At 39.5% G+C, this 23,708-nt stretch overlaps 1 protein-coding gene across 3 annotated transcripts; it reads right to left on the bottom strand.

Annotated features, from left to right (window-relative positions):
* Positions 1-458: 458 nt before the first annotated feature.
* stk39 (serine threonine kinase 39) lies at positions 459-23,309 on the bottom strand. Of its 3 annotated transcripts, XM_029458716.1 has the most exons (19): positions 23,216-23,309; positions 22,744-22,862; positions 21,049-21,161; positions 20,209-20,317; positions 19,414-19,552; positions 18,956-19,011; positions 18,313-18,422; positions 17,983-18,084; positions 17,490-17,623; positions 17,295-17,343; positions 14,887-14,952; positions 11,141-11,263; positions 10,354-10,383; positions 9,935-9,991; positions 9,097-9,158; positions 4,476-4,528; positions 4,210-4,278; positions 3,885-3,949; positions 459-1,928 (listed from the first exon to the last, which is right to left on the bottom strand). In XM_029458716.1, the coding sequence occupies exons 2-19, from the start codon at positions 22,847-22,849 to the stop codon at positions 1,854-1,856; spliced, it is 1,518 nt and encodes a 505-aa protein (XP_029314576.1). In that variant the 5' UTR covers positions 22,850-22,862; positions 23,216-23,309; the 3' UTR covers positions 459-1,853. The 3 variants fall into 3 exon arrangements, with proteins under 3 accessions (XP_029314576.1, XP_029314575.1, XP_029314577.1); XM_029458715.1 differs by lacking the exon at positions 23,216-23,309 and having other exon boundaries at positions 22,744-23,056; XM_029458717.1 differs by lacking the exons at positions 9,935-9,991; positions 23,216-23,309 and having other exon boundaries at positions 22,744-23,056.
* Positions 23,310-23,708: the final 399 nt, after the last annotated feature.

Raw genomic sequence — 23,708 nt, 5'->3', positions numbered from 1 at the left:
GTTACTTTAGGTTTATTAAAGAAATAATTGTATGTAGTTGTATCTGTAATCATGGAGCAGAGAGATCCCTTCTCTGTTGCTCTTCCTGAGTTTTCTTCCATGTTTTTTTTTCTGTTCAAGAAGTTTTTTTGGTGAGATGTTCCTTAATCGAATGGAGGGTCTAAGGACAGAAGGTGTTGTATGCTGTACAGATTGTAAAACCCTTTGAGGAAAATGTTTGATTTATTTTACTGGGCTATCTAAATAAAATGTACTCCAAGCTGTAAACTTGCTAAAAACCTGCTGCCATGAGGAAGAATTACAGTTGTGAGTTTGCCTTGTTGTAGTCAGTAACCACTAAATCATAACATTTGAAGAGTCCACTTCCTCAACATCATCAGATATTTGAAGCATCGGATGTATCAAGTTATTATTGAGTGTGTTATGACACCGTGAGCTAATAGTAAATACTCCACGCCTTTTTTAAATAATAGCAATTCTTTATTGTTGCTCCTTGTCAGAAATTTGACATCAGCTGATCACAGAGAGGGAACAGGGGTAATATGCTGAAATGGTACACATACTGTACATAGAAAACACAATAAATTACTTCATAATAAAGAATTTAGTAGAAGTTAATATTTACCACCTCGATACTTAAAAGATTAATTTAGAGCTACTGAACTTGTTTGGACAAACAGATGGCTCGTCACCCTTTCAATAGTTGCCTTTTGGTTTCATCCTCAGATGCATTGTCATACAGTACATTTTAGTAACTACTATATTTTTGGGAACAAAGGGTTTTGTAGTGCAGCAGGACAGAGCGAGAACAAATGTAACTGTTGCGGTTTTGCCAATTAAACTGGATCCACGTCAACCAGAGCAGATTACATGAAGAGAGGTTCTGTTATGTTTGTCTGGTGACAAAAGCGCACGAGTTAACTTGTTTTCAGGGGCTAAGCATCTGCCTGTCGGGTGCACACACTCAGCCCAAAAGTGCATTGTAGCTCGTCTCATTAACTTAAGGTACTTGACTTGAACTGAAATGGTCATCAGCAGGTTCTGCTCTCTGTGTGGTCTCACTCAGTGTCTACTTTCTTAGGCACAGAAAAATGAACAAGGCACCTCTAACATTTTTGAAGCATTAGCACTGTCGAGAGCAGCAAATTATACACAGTAGCATCCAGGGTCTCTTCTTTTTTTTTCCTGCACTCTCAAGCAAATGGGTCCCTTCTTGTCATTGTAAAAACATGTCTTGACACAGAATTACAACTCCTTCTCTTTTTAGACATTCATTATGTTATTATGAAAATGTGCTTTGCCTAATAAATTAACTGAATCTTACATTCTGACGAAGACCTCAGGGAAACATCACAAGTGTTTGTGAGATGCGAGTCAAATTGTTTTCACTGTGGCAACAAAACAACATAAAAAAACCCCTTCTCATTTCAATAAATAATGAGAGCTCTGCTGAACACAAAGGCAATGTGATGTGAAACAAAAAATGAGTAAAAGAAAAAAATTAATAAAACATTCAAAGCTACATCTTAATCACCTTACGTATGTCACCACCTGAGTACATCTTTAGGTTCCTGGTCTGTGTCCTGATCCCGGTCTGTGCGCTACGCGGTGGAATGTTTTTAAGGTTAAAGGTCAGGGGACAGTGAGCAGGAAAGTCGGCGCTAAGGAGGTGTAGGTGGGGCGGTAGTCGAGCTTGGCTCAGGGGAAGTGAAGAGGAGTGAGGGAGGAGGGGGGAGTGAGTTTTCTGGGAGGGTGTTGGGGAAGATGTTGCAGGAAGTGGTGGTGTGTTCCTCAGTCTGTCTGCCCTGAACTGTCTCCCCACTGTCTCACCTGCTTCAGGCATGAAGAGGGCATCAGCTAACACTTAGCTGTGCAAAGCCGATCAGCTTCACCTCGTCTGGGATCTCCGTGTCATCGCTGCAGGAAGCCTGCGTGAGGAGGGAGAAATGGAGAGGGTCAACAGGGGCGGGATATTTTGCATGCTGACACTTTTGTGTTCTTTTGGCTATTTTCTTCAGTTTCAATGAGAGGAAGTATTAATGAGAGAGTAAACAATGATATACTTTGAATAATAGTGTGTTTCTAACTTTGTGGCAGCAGTTTGGGGAAGGATGCTTCCTGTTTTAACATGAATATGCCCCTGTGCACAAACTGTGGTTCATCAAGAAATACTTTTCCTGGTTTGGTGTGGAAGAAACCGACTGGCCTGCACAACTCTCTGACCTCAATACGATTTACCACCTTTGGGATGAACTGGCACTCCGACTGAATTACAAGCCAGGCCTTATCACCCGGCATCTGTGCCCATCCTCTCTACTCCTGTGGCAGGATGGCAAACATCCAGGAGTGGAGGCTGTTAATTATTGCCCAGGATTCTGGAATAAGATGCTCAACAATCTTTTTTATGGGTGTAATGTTCAGGCACGATCGAAATGCGTTAGGGTGTCCACATACAGCCCCCAGACAGTTACACCTTCCACCACCTGCCATCTCACCCCCTTTTTCAGACAAGGCAATATTAAAGGCTGTGTGCATGTAGATCTGTCTGAGGGAGTTTATCTCTTTCATTCAGCTCCTGTGGAAAAGCTTGCGTCAATGGGTGACCGTTGAGCCTCCTGCAATTCACACCTGATTGGGGAGAAACACTCCATTATTCTGGGGGTCTGCAGTTGTCTGATCACCATGGAGGGACTGTTATGAAAACAGGTCACGCTGAGCTCAGTGTCCATAGTGGCCTCTTGTTCAGTTAAGTCATTAAGTTGCTCTAGTGCCACCCACACCATAAATTGCCTGCATAAGTGTTATGAACTGTTCCTCTAGCGAAGGTAATTATTCTCACTCCCTGTTTTGAGACACTGCACTCGTAACTCTTCGTTTAGAAAGGCAGCGTTGAGCAACAGTGAGGCTTTTACAATGTCTGCAGTGGAGCTGAGTTGATATATGGAAATGTAAGCATGCCTCTATGTCTACATGCCCTGCGTGCCCAGTACTGCCCTCACCCTGACTCTGACCAGAGACTGGTCCACCTGCAACACTCACAAGCTGCTGATAAGCCAAACATGGCAGAAAGGTCACTTTGTGAAACACTGTGACCCGAAGCACACAGATGTTGTTTACCCAAAATCACAGAAAGGTCAATAAAACAGAATTTACATATTTTTGTACTGACATTATTGCTTCTTTCACAAATGTCACTGTTTTTCTAATAGTTCTACAAAGATGAGTTCTTAAAATGGCACATACTCAACATGCACTTAGTCTTCGTCTGTCTGTCTGTGTGTTCTGTCGAAAAGTGAAGCGCTCCGCTGTTATTATTGAAGTTATATCTCTAGTAGTGGAGAACAGCCTCTCTGCTGTAACGTTAGTACCAAGGGAAAGCCATTGCTGTGCAGCCGCAGCTCTAATAAACGGACCCTGAAGAGTCTTTTCCTACAAAATTATTCACTTTAATCATGCAAAGCTAATTATTAAGTTATTTAATCTAACGTTTTAGCTGTAAATATTGTGGGTGCTGTACTGTGCTCGGTTGAGTTCTGCTTTTTTCTTGTTAGCTTAATTAACGTGCTAAAAAAATCTATTTGTGAATCATGGAGGGTAAGAATCGCATTTCTTATGTGAATAAAAAATGTTCCCCTGCCCCTAGTAATAGCTCCAATCTCTTTCCCCAACGTCCTTAAAATAAGTGATTTGCTTCATGAGCTAAACAAACCTTCAGCGACAGATGTTGGTTCATGCTGAAGCTATTTAGTTTGTTTGTGCCCTTTCTAATAACTCCATCTCTCACACTGAGCCTTTCTTCAACAAGCTGTTGTTTACAGCTCCACAATGTCGACCAGGACAAACCGGGGAGGGTGTCATGAACCATCAATCATCTGGAAACTCACCAGCTTAAAGGTCAATACTTTGTAGGTAGTTGGGTCATCTACAATCTTCTGAAGGTTAGAAGCAACTGCAATGCAGAGAGCATATAAACACATAATGTGGTAAATGTGGAAGAAGTGTCAATGAACAACACTAGATATCTTTCTATACATTTTAGTTACGTAAGCTTCTGTGGACTTGGTAAATGAAATAATTGTCCATCTCATCTCATCTTTAGCAATTCTAAAAAAAGAAATGCTAATACTCTCTTAGTGATGCTTTACAGTACATGGGCTTATTGAAGTATTCAGCAACACATTGTACCAGAATAAAGAGGTGTAACATTACCAATAACAACATCTTGCCCGTTGACCAGGCCGGCTGAGTAGAGTTCCTGGGAAACGCCATCGGCGGTGTCTGGTGAGGGAGTAACATGGCAAATATTGGGCCTGCAGCGTTCCACTTAGCAGGTGATTGTGTTAAGATATTGAATTAGATACTGTCGTCAGCACAGACACGGCCATTATCTATTACCCAAACAACAATTCACAGTGCCTGAAGTTGTAATCACAGAGGTAGTAGCACATTTAAATCCCTAAATGGAGAGCTCTTACCTCGCCCAGGAGTGAATTCAAACCGGATGTCATTCAGCTCCTTTCTAGAGTTCCTGAAAGAAGAGTGAGGAAGGTGTGATTGCACGAGGGGCATCTGAAATGTCACATTTGCTGCAGCTCTGTCTGTTAACATTTGTGTTTCTAAGAGTCTCTTCTGGCGGCAAAAACAAGGGGCAACATTTAAAGACTGCAGAGACATGACTTAAGATGCAAATTAAGAAACAACGGATGTGTGTAGACATGAAAATATCTTATGTGAACTAGCACAACCTGTATGAATTGATTTTGTTTGGCCACTTGGCAGCAGTGGAAACAAGCTGATAATACAACATGTGATACACTATCACTCATGTACTGTATATGTGGTGAGCGTGCGAGCAAACAGTGGTATATTTACTTATCAAGCAGCAACATTAGCATCCATTTGGAGTCGTGTTTGTGTTCACCTGACAAATGCTAGTCCAATATTCACTCTCCTTAAAGTGTTGGACTAACTCCTGACGGAAATACATCTTGCTTATTAGGTAATAAATGCTCCACTATGTTCACCAGCTAGTCACTGACTTAGTCTGTGTGTCGTTTAGGTGCTGGGCAGCGTACAGTCGATTTCTTTGTAGCGTTTTTGCTCAAAAAGGCACTGATGGGAGCAGTGAGAGTGAAGTATAAAGTATAAAGTTGCAAGATAAGTAATGATATGTAGTGATAATTCTCTTCACTATCAGCAACTCCTTTCACATTACACATAGTCATTTTGATCCATTGTTTAATATAAATGTAAATCACCTTTTTCCTAAAACGATTAGGTAAATGAGTTACCTATAAAAAGTATATTGAATATGAATTTTCCCTCAATTGATAAGATGATTTGGTTTACCATAAACGTAGAGCACCTTTGGGGAAAATGTGCTGCACGTGCAGAGGACTCGTCTAAGTACCTTAAAAGCTGCTGCAGCCACTGAGATTAAAGAAGATATCAAACATGTTCTCAAAACTAATCTACGTGAAGAACTGCAGAAAAAGTTAGCATCTACTTATCTCCTGACGGAAATACATCTTGCTTATTAGGTAATAAATGCTCCACTATGTTCACCAGCTACGTGCATTTACGTGTTTAGATTATGTGCTTTGATATTCTGTAAAGATTAGATGACTTAATGCGATTTCAGTATTTACATAATGCTGTAATGCAACTTTGAGGTGGTACGTATCCTCAACACTTGACTGCAGTAAAATGAAAAGGCAGGTATGTATCAATCCTGCTTGTTTGATTGCATTAATGAAATTTGGCCTCCAGCCTCTTTGCAGCATAAACTTGCATTCATTTGCATCACTTGCACTAGAAATCAGACTTTCAAATCTGTGTGTATGTGTGTGTGTGACAGGGGAGTAGCTGGTGGGTGATAAAAGCAGGATGTGTCAGTGCCCAAAAGAAATGTGGGAGGAAAAGATTAATTTGGTTTGTAGTTAATAAATCACACGACCCTCATTTCAGATGAGATTAGAGACATAATTCAACACCGAATAAGCAAAGACATATCTGCCATGACTTTGCTGTGAGTAGGGAGTATGTGAGTAGTAAGTCTATACACAGTGGGAGTGAGGATTTTCTATCAGCTTAGCTGTGAGTCAATTTGACTTTTTTAATTTTAGTGAGTTACATTTCAAAAAGAAATAACAGAGTAAACACTCTGGAGGAGCAGATGGACGTAAACGGCGTCTCTATTACCAGCAGAGGAAGCAGAGGGTGCACATCGCCGAGGCTGTCGAGGCCAACATGTACAGACGATCATAGTCCTGTCCAAATAAATGATGCCTAAAATCTACATCTTTTTAAATACCACTGTGAAGAGTCAGTCACAGTTCAGCAGCGGTAACATTAGCATCTTGACAACCAACACCCTTTTTATTCCTGACACATCGCAAACTGACGTGCGTATGTGAGATGGCTGTGTAATCCCACTGGACAGTGACAGGTTTATGACACATTTAACATTTGACTGGCAAACATATCAAGAGACTGGTGGAGAGTTTTTTTTAAATATTCCCACATGTACACCAGGTAATGTTTGTCTGTAGTACATGACAGACCTGATTGTCGGCTGTCACAGATGTGGCAGCGGAGTCGACTGGTATTCTTTAGGTAAGATTGTTATAAAATGTTCTTTGTGTCTACTGTTTCGTCCTTATCTTCAAAAAAATGTATTTCCACTTTTCGTCTCACCTTTGCTTACATTGTATCTTATACTGCGTGAGGCAGGGGTTTCCCTTCATGAGTCCCAAGCCCTGCGGAGGAAGCTGGCTGTCAGAGTATTAATTTATTTATTTATTCTAACTAATTGCTAGCGTATCCTTTAGGGGGATAACCAATGAGGGATCATGGGCTTGGTAGCGTACTAGTGTCACCTGGTGAGATGCCAGAGGTGTATAGGATTTATTTGCATAAAACAACTGGAGATGGCAGCAAACTACAAACCCAACTATAAGCTTATGGATGACACCTACTGTCTCTGTAAGATTTATCAAGAAGATATTTCACAAGCGATCTTGACATTTGTCAACCTCTAGTTACCCATTATACAGAAGAACCTTTAGAAAGCACGTAAATGTCACCTCTGGACTGAACTGCTCCGTGAAATCAATTTGCATCTGTGCTATTTCGGCTATTTCAGCTCCAATGACATTGCACCAACAGCAAGCAGATTATGCAAGTCTAAACTTCCCCTTCAAACTGCTGACAATACTCTTCTCAGGAGACCTCTGTGCCTTTGTAAGTAACAGATTGAATGAGTTCCAAGCAAAATGTTGACAAAAATCCAATCATGCTGCTGTCCCCTGCCTCCGCAATAGAGGGGATCATATTACCATAAACTTGTGCTAATCAGTCTCCCTTATTAGTAGAGAGAAGAGACAAATTAGTTGTTTATTTTGTTCTCTCAAATGCAATTACTTTCATGAACTCACTATAAAACTTTTGACTTTCAACATTTTCACAATGAAAGTAGTTTTCTTCCTTGTTTTCCATCAGTATGTTACTGGTGTAATATTTCAACTGACAACCAGATCCAGGTTTTAAAAAAGCAATTTCTTTAAGTTTATATTGAGGCCTAGCAACATTGATACTCCAAATAAATCTTTAATTTAATCACCCTACATAAATACACTGCCTCTTATACGGCCTCACACTATTTGTGGGCATTAATATCATCTTGTTCTTCCCCCAGAAATGTGATGCAGTCTTTTCATCTTATAATGCCTTCCCTGTATTTTTTGGTATACTGCTGCTACATCAAATATAATGTTATGTTTTGTCAAGTGTACAGGACACCACGTCAAAGAAGAGGGTAAAGGGAGAGGCCTTGGTCATCCACCAGGACAGATATTAGCATATGAAAGCCTCATATTTATATATATAAAAAGAAAAAAAGAATGTCATTAAGATTCATGGCTTTCCATGTTCTTCCATCCATCACATGTCAGCTTGTCTAGTGCTGAATATTCCAGTTGACATACCAGAGCGATGACCTGACAGCCTAATGCTGTGATCACATTAAACACAGTGAATTCATTTCTCTGGCGAAATGAATTCATTTGCTGCACAACTCAGCTTGGACACATTTTTACAAGCTCACTCTGAAGTTACCAGGAAAACAGCATGTTGACGTTTAATGAGAGCTGCGATGAAAGTGTATGTTGTGCTTGTAGTAATGATAACCACATCTAATCTGCTTCTTGTGTTTGAGCCATAAAATCCATAGATCGAACAAACAATCATTAAATCCATGAACACATTTTGACCAAACATCGCAACTGGCAACACATTTTAATAACCAGGTTAGAATAATGACTCTTCACCATCCAGCTGTCAGCTGTCCTCTGTTGCATCAAGACCACAGTTATGTTATGAAGCGCAGGCACAAAATGTCTCTGTGTGCCATGCTGGACGCCTGCAGACTGTCCTTCAGATGTCTGTTCAACCAAGAGTGTGTTCTGCGACCAGCTCATGAGGGAGCTGCAGGCAAAGCTACAATCCAAAAATGCACCTTTTTCTGTCTGTTGCATCCCTTCCATTGTCCTCTCTCTCTTTCTCTATGTGTGTGTTCGCATACCGAGTAAAACATTAGAGGGAAGATATAATGTTTATGATATACAGATCATATAACTGTCATTCTAATAATGTGTTATGTGCACACCTGACCTTGCGTTCCCTTATTACATACTCTACTGCTCTATAAGTTACATTGATCATTCTGAGGCCAAATCACTAGCCTCCACTTTTCCATTAAACTATGTTCATCAACAGCAATGTGTGGAATACTACAGCAGGAAGTGTAATGAAGTGTAACTCTCTTATCCCTACGACACGACCGAAGGGATCCATGGCAATGTCGGATCCCGTCCGTAGCAGGCAAAGATCATTAGGCGTGCATCTTTAGGACAAAGTGAAATTATGATGCACGCAGAATCATATTTACTAAATGCATTTCTGCTTTTACTCCACAGAAACGTGGCGATTTTTAACCTGCTTTTTAAGACGAGTGATCCAAATCTATCATTTCTTTAGATTACCTTGTGTATCAGCCGATGATTGAGAAAATGATCTGAAAAGAAGTATCTGTCTCACCTTAGCCGTAGCACCATGTTCACAGCACCTTGAAAGTAGGACGTGTTCCCAAACGGTTCAACCTGCATAAGAAAGCATCTGATGATGAGGCAGTTTACGTGGCACACCAATGGATCAGACAAACAAAAACACTTTCTGCAGGTAAGAGGAAGAAGCTTGTAATACAGAGCACTAGGTTCTGGTAACTGCAAGGTGAACATATAGTGTATACAAAATCAAGTGAATGCACACTTAAGACAATGTGGTGTATTTTTTTAGTGCAGCTTCAGGGAAAGTTGTATGAGGAAAAGAAAAGGAACACAACATAAAGATGTATTGTGTAAGGATCCATCACTGTTATCAATACCATATTACAAATGGCCTCTTTGAGTGGATGAATGGACATTTTTTAGGGGTAAGAATTGACTGCTGAGTAGCTGTCAGAGTTATTTCCACAAGACTACACCTTAAACAGCTTTGGCTCATTTTTACAAAATGACAATAGCCTTAGAAAATGGGTTGCAATGGAAGTAAGTCTTTAGATGAGATACAGTCAGACACTGAGCTCGCACTGTCAGGCAGACAGCCCTTTACTCTGAATTATAACTGTTGAGAGCATCCCTCCAGGAGACCAACACTCACACATTCACACACAAACATTCACACACACACACACACACACACACACACACACACACACACACACACACACACACACATACGCCCACCTACAAAAGTGCACAGACAGACACTCTCATGTACAGTATGCACATGCATAGATGCACACACTCACAGACCATCACTGTGGCACCAAGGTCATTGAATTGTGACAAATGAGTGCTGCTGCTGAATCCCTCACCTGGGGATGCTGAATTGACAACCCTTCAAGAGGGACATTGTTGGCATTTTCCTCATTCTGGGAGGAACAAAGTGAGAGGCATAATGCTATTATATCCTTGGTAAATAACAAATCAGTGCTCATCTTATGAAGACAACACAGGAAAGTCAATCCAAAACAATCAATGAGGAGCAATTTACTGGCTTTGTCAGACACTCTTAAACAGGTTTAAGAGTGTCTGTTTTGTGTGTGAGGTGAAATAAACATACATAATTGAGTTCATTATTCTTACACAAGCTTCAGCCCAAGAAGGCAAGTTAATTGCATTTCGGAAAATGCTCTTCTGCCAAGTTATCAAGTTACACAGCGGCAGAGAGGAAGCAGCATATTTGTCTAGTTGTCATGTTAAAACTGGTGCATGAGAGGAGGAGCTAACTTACATCTTTGGCCTCATCTTTGACCCTTCGTGACTGGAGGGGGAAAAATCAAACACACATTTACATTTTTATATTCATAGCTGCACAGCAATAATGATTTATTTCCTTTTCTCAGTTTCTCAAAGAGCAAAAACCGTGTGATGTAAACCCTTTGTGCATATGCTGTTATATGTCTGTTTCTCCATCTGTCCATCTCTCTTTAAGTCGAAACTTATTTTTATACTTTAATGACAAAAGAACATAATACAATTGCTGGAATCGCTTGTAAGAAGTACTATCATCATTTCTTAAATCAAAACTTTTGGAAAACGTATTATTTATTGCATCATACATTAAAGCTGGGTTTCTTTATCAAAGGGCTCTTTGATCATGGCTGCCTACTTCCTTCTGCCTCAAATCCTTGCAGCTGTCTTCCGGCTCATTACAGAGACCTCAAGACGGGCTCTCTCAGAGATAAGCCATCTGCCTATCGACAAAGTACTGACTGATCAGGGCGGATAGGAATGTACAGGGTCAAAGAAGGAGGGGCGGTTACATAACGGTTTGATCTACAGGTTCGACAGACATGCAACAATAATGAGCAACACCTTTGTAACTCAAACTCAGAATTTCCCATTTGCACATTGTAGTTTTGTTACAATGACAAATAAAGCTCAATCTAAACTAAAGTCTGGATGTGTTCTACAACTTGATTCCACCCAAGTGTATTTGAAGATGAGTATAAAGAATCCTGAGTAAATATGAATGACTACACACTGCTGAGGCTCGCCCGTGTGGAGTCCCGACCTACCCTGCCCTGATTCACCGCTGCCTTGCCCTCCTCACTGCTCTCGTCCAGCTCGTCGTCGCTCCACTCCCAGTCTCCATCCTCTGTCTTGTGCAGGTGGCCACTGGAGCCTGGGACTCTCCTGACCTGCAGCGTGACACACAGCCAGCACACGTAATGTTAATGATGTCATTCATCGATCTGGATCGATACATTCAATGATCAACGATCCAATACCATCGATGCAAAGTGAAAACGTCAATACATAATGTCTTTTAGATGCACCTTTTAATTTTCTCAACTGAGAGGATGCTTATGATCTTTTTAATAAAAAGATAAATTGTTCTTCATTTAAATGTCTAGAAGAATGTCTAAATTGAATCACTGTAGACTTTGCACATATCGTATTGTTGTCCAAAGAATGGATATAATATCATATTGTGATGATACTTAGTAGTAATAGTTTTTAATTGAACACATATGTACATTGTAGTTTACCCAAAATTGCATTAGGTTTTACAGGCCATCATATTAGAGCACTGGCAACCGTATGATGATGAGCTGATGTACCTAAAGGATCCCCTCCCTGAGAGAAAGTACAATATAAAGTCACATTCAACTACTGTGGAATACGTCTGATGCTGCAGCGTATTGCTGCCTCTGACAAATATCTGCCCAGTTTCTTGTATTCACAAGATCCTTTTCCTATTATAACAAGATATTCTTCTTGTTATTAGTACATACAAAATGGTTCCGTTTTCTTTTACAATATGTTTCTTTTTATAACAACATAACACTTTTATATTACAAAGCATTCTTGTTATTTCACAAAATCTCAATATTTTATTAAAACAAACTTTTAGCCTTGTAATATGATAAATTGCTATAAAAACAAACAATATGTTGTTAAAACGAGAAGAAGATCAGTAGATGACAGTGATCAACATCGGGAAAGTGTTATGTTGTTCTATAAGGAATGATTTCTGTGAGAAAATGTCATAATAAAATGAAAAGGATCTTGTGAAAATGAGAAAATCTTTCACTGGTGCATCAGATTAGTTGTTGGTTGTATATATTCTTTACTCATTTCCAAAGATTACTGGCATGAATGCTTTCACAACATTGGTCATATACAGCACACTGACATTCAAAACTGCTCAAACCATACAGTTGCTTCTAGCAGTTATATCAGTTTAGTAGGCACAGCTTGGGTACAGCACAATGAGTACAGCACAGTACAAGAGAAAACTCTATAAATCATATAAGGGGGCAACATAGGAGAGATATCCAATAGGACTTGGTTAAACAGCAGTAATAATATAAGTGTGAGTGTAACCGGCACCATGAAGCAGATAAATATGGCAGACTCATTGGTAAATCCTGTGAGTTATTGCAGCTCTACAGTCTGGAGAAGTGTGTAAGGCAAGCAACACATGACTAGTCCAGCAGTGTGATGTAAGATATGAGAGCGCCACAGTGTTACAGAAGAGACAGCACATGAAACGGTACGCCACTAACAACAGTGGTTGTATAGAAGCCCCAGTGTCAAACAAGGTCAAAGTAAAAGGAGCACTACCGCTCTGGTGGTGTCAGGTTTTTTTTCCAAACCTGACATAGAACCAAGGCTCCCCCGGTTCTGCTCAGGGTCCTTGAGCAAAACAGACACAGATCAGTGCAACAAGCAGCCATACAAGATCACCCGACCGACATTCACGCGTAAAGAAATAACTGACGCACCAAACAGGCAGCTGACAGAATCATCCCACGGGAAATGTATGAAAATGTATTTGAGTGTGAATAGATAACATTGTTCCGGAGGTGAAAGTGCGTGTAATAGGTATCAGAGTTTGCAGGGAATAAAAGGTTGAGGTGAAATTCCCTGTATTTTGAAATCAGGTTTTTAGAAAGCATCCATGCAGAACTCAATCAGTATTCCATCATGATGTGTGCACTGGACCATCAATAACAATCCTTCTATATGTTCCAACTTGTCATAATGTCAAACCCACGTTGGTTGTAAGCCATTAATGTTTAATCTTTAAACAATAAAGACTCAAATTTCTCATTTGGAAGCTCTATTGTGGGTGTCAGGAGGCCCTCTGCTGGTTACTCAACTCACATGTACCTAATGTTCAGACTGTACGACTCTGAACATGATCCTTTTTTTTTTTTTAAAGGTCATATTTCAAATATGAGATTTCATTATAAGAGACAATTTCATGTATTCCTCATATCCTTCTTTTTTTAGGCAAATCCTTCCTAAGTTTCTCCCTCTTTTCATTACATAAATTAATTAAAAATGACTCTGTTGGTGACAGCTGACCGGAGTAGCTGTCATCTCCTTCTCATTAACTAGAGTATGTTCAAGGAGAAGAGTAAGGTTTTATAACGGCTCCCTGGCTTCAAGTCTCGTCTCTACTTAAACCTACATAGTACTTGTGTCCCATTAGTATAATTGCATGTGTTTACCACACAGGACAAGAACTGCAGGAACAGAACAAGTACACCAAGAACAGAGGGGCAAAAGGGCAGCAGGGAAACTATTGCAGCTCGAAGAGGTCAAGGTGTTTTAACTGGACAAGATCTTAGATGAGCCAGACCGTCGTAGTCTTGATACATAGAGGTCACAGCATCCTGAGATTTCTGCAGTATTGCTTGTCTCTGCAAGCCTCGGGTACTGTCTGCTGAATGTATAATGTAGATGACTCTGTAGGTCAAATCAGCACAAAATAACAAGGACACTGGCGCTGTGGCTCATACATTTCATCCACCGAAGATATCAAGTGAATCAGACACTACCTGGATCTATTTACTGTGCACGCTGTCTATATTGCACTTAAACAAGACTCCACACATAAAAATGTATTAACAAGTAGTTGTGCATATACATTTTGTGATGAAATAGCTCGGTATTATTCTAGTCTGTAAAAGTACATTTGCAAAGTGCCATTGTTTTAGATCCAATCTCACACCATTTGCTTTGGAGATGTAAATAAAGTGTAAATTGGAAAAGTGGTGGCTGAAATACACTGTATTGACAAAGTGTGACATATAAAACCTCATACCTATTTAGCAATAAGTACCTTTCCATTCAGTGTTATGACTGCAAAAGATGCCTGTAGTTACCACTTTACCCATCAACAAACCTCTACAACATTATGCCACTCCAACAACAGTTGCCTCAATCTTTATTGACACCCTGTCCTGTCTGTGCGTAACATTAACGTCATACACAGTAACAGCCCTGCTATCCACTATGCCCTACATTTACTCCAGAGCTGTCAGTGAATTTCCAGCCCTCCCCTCGGCCACTCTGCCTGCCGGCACTGGCCCTCTGTTCCCATTTCTGTCCTGGCCATTCAGGCGGAGTGTTATGTGAAGCCAATATCAGCTGTGCAATAAAACTGCACTTCCTCCCAGTGAACTGTGACCAGTGAGCAACTGAGCAAGCAACCTGAATAATTAAGTGCTCCTTTCTGGTACCTAATGTTAACAATTCCTTTATTCCTTTTTGTCTTTTAGTGTGCCACATACTGGAAGCTGCACAGGGAGCCACTGATGCAAGATGTCACTACATGTATGCCTTTGACTCCTCTGCTGAGGTGGCCCATATTTTTACATAATCGACAAAACATATTAGGCATAAAGTGTTCGAGGTGCTGAAGAATAGTCAGAGTGCGTAGCTTGTGTTGACTGTAAATGCAACATTCTGGTGGACTTCAGTCAGTCCCAGCACACTGCCATAATGTGTTCATGTTTAGTCAACATACCTTCTTCGCTCGCTGGGAAATCTTTGGTGCGCGACACAAAAGCTTTTCAACCAGATATTCTCTGTTCTGCAAAAATACAAATACAAGTAAAAATGTTATCCATATACTGTACATAGTGGATCAACAGATTGAATTTATCAAAAACCTAATGATAAGTAGAGCTGGGGGGAAATTATCTTCTAAAATTCTGAATTGATTCACCACTTCCAAAAATCCATTTTGAAAAACTTTTTTTTGCTACAAAAGAACGTTAAGTCAAAGTCAAAGTTGTGTCAAACATTATTGTGTGATAAAAATCCCACCAAATACCAGTTTTGCAGTGTTATTTTGTGTACAATTCTTTTTTTTTAATTGGCAAGTTTCTGAAAGAGAAGGCAGCTAGCCAGAGCCACCAGTTTTATTCAGGTAGCAGGCAGCATTTTTATTTTTTGTATTACTTGAACTTGTTATTGTTGAAGTCACTGACAGTTAAAAACTTCTGGTAAAAAGTGATTATTTGTGCAAGTTTAGCATGAATACATGTTACCTTTAGTCTTGGGTTTGCCTTTGTGTGTTCACATTGTTGCGATCAGTTCATATAACGTTTTCAAATATAAAAGCTTGATAATTGTTTACACAATTTACTCTGCTTTCATGTCATAATTGGCCACAACACCTTTATTAAGGCCCTGTCACACATATCCGTATGACAGAAACGTATGCCGGCGCACACGAAATATCGGCAATAGGTTGATATAAATTAAGAGTAAGTTGTGATCGTTTGAAGGACGCAGACGATACGCCAAACACACCAGACATACACAGTTCCGTATGGCAGAAACATGCTGGCGTATATGAAAATTAGCTCAAAATGTGTCAGAGTCCAAATACGTTCAACTTTTCCACAGCGGTGTTGTAGCTGACGCATACATAACGAATACATAACGAAATATTATACAAATCATTATAGCTTATCACTTACCTATTTAAAACGTATCAGAGCGTCTGGCCAACGGAGCTGGAAAAGTGCCATTTGGTTCACGTCATGCTGATGCTGGAGAACGGCTAAAATGCTGAGCGCTAGCTGTACTGTAGAAACACGTTTAATAAGTTACTCCGTCGTCAGGCATAATCTTAACATATGGTAGGAATAGGGTATCCACTCGTTATCAATAAATTGGCTGTAGGATTCACCGTCAGCCGACGTAGCCTATATCTAACGTTCCTCTAACGTAGTCAGGTAGGTATTCACGTAGGTATTTACGTAGGTATTCACGTACTATATTTACGTAGGTAAATATTCACGTATTATATTTACGTAGGTAAGTATTCACGGAGGTAATATTCACGTATTATATTTACGTAGGTAAATATTCACCTACGTATTCCGTATTCACGTATGTCTAACGTCACGTAACGTCTGCATATCTTATGAAGCACACGTCGGTTACGTCCGGTAATTTTGAACATGCTCAAAACATCAGCGTTCAACAACGAACCCCAGCGTAACACAGTGAGCTCTTAACGAACACTACTTATACCTTATATCTACGTAAACCAGCGTGTTGCCGATATTTTGTATACGCCATATTTTTGTGTACGTTATCCATTCGTTGGGTATTCGTCTGATACATTTTGTATAAGTAAGTGATGCGCTATTAATAAGTTAGACATGCGTATCTGTATATGTTCACTTTTCCGATCCGATGAAAAGTTGGACGTATTTGGACTCTAAATTTTCGTATGTGCCTGCATACGTTTCTGTCATACGGATATGTATGGCAGGGCCTTTAGCACACAGCGGACTGGAGATCCTGAATTTAGCAGCCCTATGTACTGAATCGAGAATCAATTATGAATCAGGAATTGTTTTTTTCAAGAATCGATTTTGAATCGACACCGAAAGATTCACACCCCTAATGATGAGTTACAAAAACCTCAAGTACCAACTGAAATGGTTGATGTACAAACCGTGTATTCAAGTGTTGAAGGTTACATTATTATAAAGTTAGACGAGTGACTAAACCAGGGGAGGTTCCAGTACTTGGTCATGCAAAATTCATAAAATGAACATTGACATATGAATATCAGGACAAACTTGTAAAAAATCATTACATTCAATTATTGACAAAAACAAGGTTATAGAATTTAATTAGGGAATGATTTATAAGTTTTCCTTTTTCCATTGTCATTATTTCCTCAATATTATTATTATATTAATATTATTATGATAAATACAGTGTCCTTGTTGACTTGTTTTACTGCATGTTGGTTGATGTATCAAAGTACGTATAACCATCATAAACTCATAAGAACCCTCAACATGCAGGGCTGAGTCATTGTTGAAGTTGGCATGAGGCCATAAGCATAACACTAATAACAAAACCAAACAAAGATGGAAAGTCAGATATTTGAGGTGCGACAAATACCTTGGCTTTTTGGAAGAATTTACACTTCAAAAGCTCTGCGGCTGTCGGCCTAGAGATAAAGAAAAGCACATTGTTGACAACACATCACAAAACAGGCCTCTCTGAATGTTGATCAGGTGCTTTTTATTGATCACAAATTGCATCAGATGTCTTCACCGAAATATTTGATTGATATGTATAGAATGTGGTGCTGACCTTTTGGCGGGATCCTTCTGAAGGCACATAGTTATTAGCTTCCTAAACGATTTGCCGTATCTTTTTAGCGCTTCCTTGTCTTCTATACCCGTCTCCAGAGTGGGTGGATCGTTCTGTAGGGTTAGCATTAAAACCTAAAGAGACAAGGAAATAATGCTCAGAATGCCAGCAAGCTCACATTTCAGCAGCAAAACAAATATAAGAAACTATTAGTAGAAGAAATGTAGTGGAAAGTCAAAGCAGCGGCTTCCTTTAGATAAAAAGTTGCCTCTTTATTAGTTGTTTGACTTCCAAATGTCAGCAAAAGCAGCAAGTTCTTCTTCTCACTAATGATGAAACTTCACAGAAATAAGTTGGTTTTAGAGGAACGTTTAGTAAGTCAAGAGTTCATAAGCTCTGCTTATCTTCTGTTCTTTGACAGTGCTGGTGAAAAGCTACAAAGATAGTTGTGATTAGGACGCCACACTGATTAAATAACATCCAGAACACCCACCTTCATGGGAGGGTAGCGGTGATAGGGTGCAGAGCCTGTTGCTAACTCTATGGCTGTAATTCCAAAACTCCATATATCTGCTTTGAAATCATAGCCTCGAACCTGTGGGGAGAAAATAATATCAAATACACGTAAATCTCTGGGGGCTTTATGTTAATGTCGTGATTTAAGTGGTTAACACGTCAATAATACATCAGCTAATAGCATTACATCAAGAAATGGATTAGCACTAATCGCAGCAGCAGGAGCAAATACAAATACATATCAAATAAGAAATGAAGAACTTTACACCCAGCAGTGCCTTTTTTGTATGGATATAGATAGACTCACCTGTTCCATCACCTCCGGCGCCATCCAGCACGGCGTGCCAACAAAGGTCTTTCGTACTTTGTTTCTAGTCATATCCCCGCCTGTGGCTAGGAATGCGCTTACACCAAAATCTGAAAATATAGATAGAAGCAAGCTTTTATTTGATATCAGATATCATTTTGTCCTGTTTTTCACCAATATCATAGAAGTTCCTCCTTGACACTTCGTACATTTTCTTTTTACAATTTATTTACAAGAGTTGTATCAATTATTAGTTCACTAATGTATTTTTTTAATATCTTAAAGTCTGTAATTATTCATCGTGATGAAGTGATGAAACAGGAAGATCCATCATATGTACAACAGACAACCAGGATTCAAGCAATTGAAACAAAAATACTATTTCTATTTTGGATTCCAAAACTTATTCTGGTGAAACCTATATAAATACCATGTCAACAATTATTCCAGAAACATCAGTCTCATGAAAGACAAGCTTTATCTATGATTTAATAACAAATAATCGGAATGTGCGTCACTTTCTCCATGAATTCATACAGTCTGTGAATTCAGTTCCACCATTTAGGCATTCATGCTTTTAGTTTTATTATATTAAAGAGAAGTATGAGTGTAACTGAGTACAGCAGAATCTTGCTCAACAAACCTGCAATCTGAACAGATCCATCTTCTCCCAGTAGTATGTTCCCAGCTTTCACATCCCTGAGGTCAACAAAACGCAAACACAGTCAAACAACAAAGTCATGTGGAGCAGCATTGATTCTTCCGTTCGTGTAAACGCGTCCCACAGCCCACCACCATCTGGAACTCTGCCCAAGGGGCTGACAGAGGTTCAAGCCTGCCTCTGAGTGACCTTGAAATGCTGGGAGTTTAGAGAACACAATAACTGCACTGTTTGCCAATAAATATAATTTCCTGATTAAAATTTTCTTGTAACTTTAGCCATTTCTATTTTTTTTTATACGTCAAAACAGAACAATATATATGTTTTATACATTATGTACGTTTTTAACTGTACTATGTTCTCTTACAATTTCTTAATTAATATCATAAACGAATCAAAAACCAAACCTCAGAATCTCGTTAAAATGTTAAAAGAGTTACCGGTGAATCTGTCCATTTCTGTGCAGATAGTCCAGGCCCTCGAGGACTTCTTTTAATATACTAGCAATGATAGGCTCATCTAGCGCTCGATTTCTGTCTTCTTCTTTGTTTGTGTGCTTAATTATATCCAACATAGAGCCTAAAAAGACACCACAGAAAAACAAAAATAGTTAACTTCACACATATTAATAAAAACACAAATCAGCTTCAGTGTTACACTAACTCACTACATGATCAATATCCAGACGCAAATTACTTTTGTGTCTGCTAATTGCTTGTTGTCCTTTAAACAGTTAAACGTAATAGGCAGTACATTAGAGTGAGTAACATCACTGCTGTAATTCCTTCTCAAGTGAGAGCTGTTTATAATAGCTCGCAGCCAAGAGTCTGCTACTGCTTCCGTGATAACTGTAATAAAGCCAGAATACTAAACTAGGATGGAAGAATACTTTTTGAGGATTTGGATCTGATGATTTTTTTTATATAAATAATGGAAAATAGTTGTGGAAATGCCGATGAGATAGCTTTCTTTTATTGTTTTATGCATGACTCTGTCGTATTTCTTTCCAGTTGTCGCTTTCATTAACTAGATACAAGTACAGAATCTAGATATGACGGTAATTAGTATATTTTTCATTTAAGGCAACTAACAGTATAAGTGAGTTATAACACAAGCAGCTGTAATAAAGTTATCAACAGATCAAACATGTAGCATCATCACATTCATTGAGGTTTCATGTATTATCAAGCCATAGGTAGGATTTGGCTCCAAGTAGCTTGGCAGCCGGAGCTTACCTCCACTCAGAAGCTTCATAACTAACCAAAGTTCATCCTTCACTACAAAGGAGGTGTAGTAGGTGACAACATTGGGATGGTAGCACTGGCTCATTGCTTGGATTTCTTTCTATTGTGACAGAGAAACGACAGGATACATGATATGTCAGGTTATGTTAAACTGGACAGATTTGAAGGGAAACTTTAATCAGAACTTGTCTTTTATTTGTAGTAATCTAAAAGAAGAAACCATAGTAATCCGACCTATTACAGCATCGTATATGACCTTACAGCAAATGATTCAGTATTACAACCTGTTATGTGTGTTAATGAATATTGCTATTCAGATTAAAGCCCTAGGGACTAGTATTACCTTGGGACCTCTAGTAATGTGTAATAATTGCGGAGGTGGTCTGTAATCTTAATCCTGTGCTAATGTGCCATCTCAAAGTAATTTGTTAAGTAGAAAGTCCACTGGAAATGACCTACTATATTTCACCAAACACAGAGGTCATGTGGTAATATTAGTCCCATGTGAATCGGCCTCTCTGCCTTTTTTCTGCCTCTTTCCGGCTCCAGAATTATGGAGGCTGCATTAGCCGTTATGAATGAAAGTTTTGACAGCATTTTGGGCGCAAATTCAAGAGGCTCATCTCGCTACACGGAGACCCATTCTCACGGACGAGGTCTTTGTTAGTATTATATAAACATAAATAAGGTCACATGAGTTCATCTGGTAATACTAGTGCATTGTGAATAGATCTTTGCTAATAATAATATGAATCAGAGGAGTGTAGTAGTACAGCATTAGATAGTGGTACAAAGGCACTTAAAAAATAAGCCTGTATTTATCGTACTCACCAATAGCTCATCCATGCTGGTCTGGCATTTTTCCAAGTTTATTCTCTTTATGGCGACACGCTCATGTCTGGGGGTACAGAGGGCTGCCTGCACCACAGCTGTGGCCCCGCTGCCTGGAATCACAGCCACAACAGAGCAATGACAAAGTGGACACACATCTGGAAGACAACCTTCAAATACTGTATCCCTCTGGCCTTCTGTTCCTCAGGTTTTGTGTTTATGTTATGGTATTCAGCGTTCATGTATGCTGGCGGACAACAACATAAACTGACTTGGAGTACAGCACTTTTTTTCTTTAACGTGATGAGTTGTTTACTGTGTTCTTTACAAATCCAGCCATGGTGGAGTGATGACGTTCACACCAAGAAGCGGTGACAAAGAGCGTATTGCTTTTCGAGTGTTAGTGTTAGATAAGGAGAAGGAGCGAGCACATGAGATCTGAGTGCTTCCCAGTTGATTATGAGAACAGAGAGGGGGGTCTCACTAACTCATCTGTCAGCAGTACACAGCTGTGGTGCTACTTCTTATCAGTAATGATATGACTTGTCAGCTCATCTACACATTGCATGCATGTTCCAAAAATATTCATGCAACTTCCTTTTGCGCTGTTTCAATACATTTGAGATATTCTTTGTTGTTTATAATTAGTCATTCGTATTTTGAAATTAAATAGTTCATGACGACACTGAAATTGAACATTATGTGACTTGTGCTGGCACACATAACACACAAAGTGTGAAAAAAGTAAAAGTGTAGGAAGAAAATACTACAGTACATATAACTATTTCATAAATCTACAACAGGCATGTCCACAGTCTTCCACGTGATAGTGCCAGAAAACACATGATAATAACATTCATCAAACTCATGTAGACTATATATTGTACAATGTTTTTATCCTAGGTATGTATATAAACAAGGCTTAACAAGTAATGGAGCATGTGTAGGAAGTAAACTGCCTTTGACCCATGGCTATTGTGAGAGTACTTCTTTCCTCTGTTTTATGATTGTAAGATGAATATATTTGAGTTTTACACTGTTGGTCGGAAAGGCACGTTTTAAGATATGGCTCTTGAGCTCTGAGAACTCTTTTAACAGAGTAATCAATTTTTTAAAAATAGTTTGTTACAGCCATGCAAGAAGTTGAGCCTCACTTTTTATTTAGGATAACTCAAAGTTTACTGTAAACTACTATTACCACTATTATAATTAATACTATTATTACCCTACATATTATTAGTAACAGTATTGTTACTATTAGGTGCATGTTACATTTGAAACATTGACCACTGATGATGTGATAGGCTATGTAATTCTGTGTATATGCCATCACAGATAACACAAGTAAAATAAGACATTGTGGGTGTAAGACAGCCACAACATCTGTGATTTTAGCAATGGCTAATAAACTGGACAATTGCCATAAACGGGCATTGCTGGTGTAAGTCTCTCGCATCCAAGCGACTAAAATCGCACTTAGGGAAAGTGACATGACCAATCCCACACAACTGATGTAGACCGGTAGTGTCTAAAAGTGCCTCTTAACATCCGCATTGCAAAGCATTGCAGGAGGCTACTGCATATGAAAAAAAAAAAAGCCGGTAGGCCCCTCATCGTCATTCACAGCTGATAACCCGGCCGCGGCATGCCTTTCCATGATAATATACAGCGTCCATCACATCTCCGGGTACTAACCTATGACTTCCTGCAGCTCGTACGACTCCCTGGTAATTGGCCAGCTGGTTGTCAGGGCTGGTTGCGGGTGGAGGACGGGAGCCGGAGATTCGCCTTGATCCGCCATGATGATGATGATTCTGCGCTAGTTAGCAGCCTCTCTCACAGACAGACACCGAGAGAGGGAGGGGGGGAGAGAGGGAGGGGGAGCGAGAAAGAGAGGGAGAGAGAGAGAGAGAGAGAGAGTCAAATTTGACCTCACCTCCTCAGTACAAATGTCAGCTGGCGGCTGCAGCAGAGCAGCAACTACCGCCACCGTTGAGACAAAACCGGATGATAACGGACCGCACACATGCGCGCGCACTTACACACACGCGCACACTGACATGCCAGTTGACTACGACACTACACGATGGTTCAATACACACAGGAAGACATTGATAAAGATAACTAGGCAGTTAAAATAACATGAATTCAGTAATTCCTTACTTACTTAATGTATTAGGCAACTGTTGTATTAAAATATTGTCTAGACGATGATTTATTATCAGATAAAACGACTTGGCAGCCGCTTTGTGCGAGACAGTAACACGTAGGCCTATGTGTGACGACTTCATGTCACATGTAGTCGAAACTGCAAGTGACGTTGTTAACACTGACCGGTAGATGGCGCCAATATATCTTTGTATTGTAATCCCTGATGCAATCTTCAAAATGAATGTGAGGAATACATTTTTATTGCGATGTGATTATGAGTTATGCAAATTCCCTGTGAAACTATCAGATTTCCACCAGCAAGTTTTCCTTTATTGGAACTTATTATATAGGCACCATTTTACACCACACAATTCCCCCATGTGGAACAGTAGGCACAGTATAAACTAACTAATCGGAGATCATTGTTTTTAGGAACTTGGATGGAAAAAGCAATATGGACTGTAACCCATTTGATGGATGAATTTTGTATTTTTTTTATTTACTCTGGA

Source organism: Cottoperca gobio, chromosome 21 (genome assembly GCF_900634415.1).
Source record: "Cottoperca gobio chromosome 21, fCotGob3.1, whole genome shotgun sequence".
Classification (NCBI taxonomy): Eukaryota; Metazoa; Chordata; class Actinopteri; order Perciformes; family Bovichtidae; genus Cottoperca; species Cottoperca gobio.
Note: the sequence above shows the minus strand (reverse complement) of the source record. Positions and strands in the feature narration are given on the sequence as shown.

Coding starts and splice junctions, on each gene's coding strand:
- stk39 (XM_029458716.1), bottom strand. CDS start 22,849: ATGGCGGATCAAGGCGAATCTCCGGCTCCCGTCCTCCACCCGCAACCA. Junction 11,264..14,886: donor TTTCCCAGCGAGCGAAGAAG/GTATGTTGACTA, acceptor GTCACGCTGCAG/GTCAGGAGAGTCCCAGGCTC. Junction 9,992..10,353: donor TCAAAGATGAGGCCAAAGAT/GTAAGTTAGCTC, acceptor TGTTCCTCCCAG/AATGAGGAAAATGCCAACAA.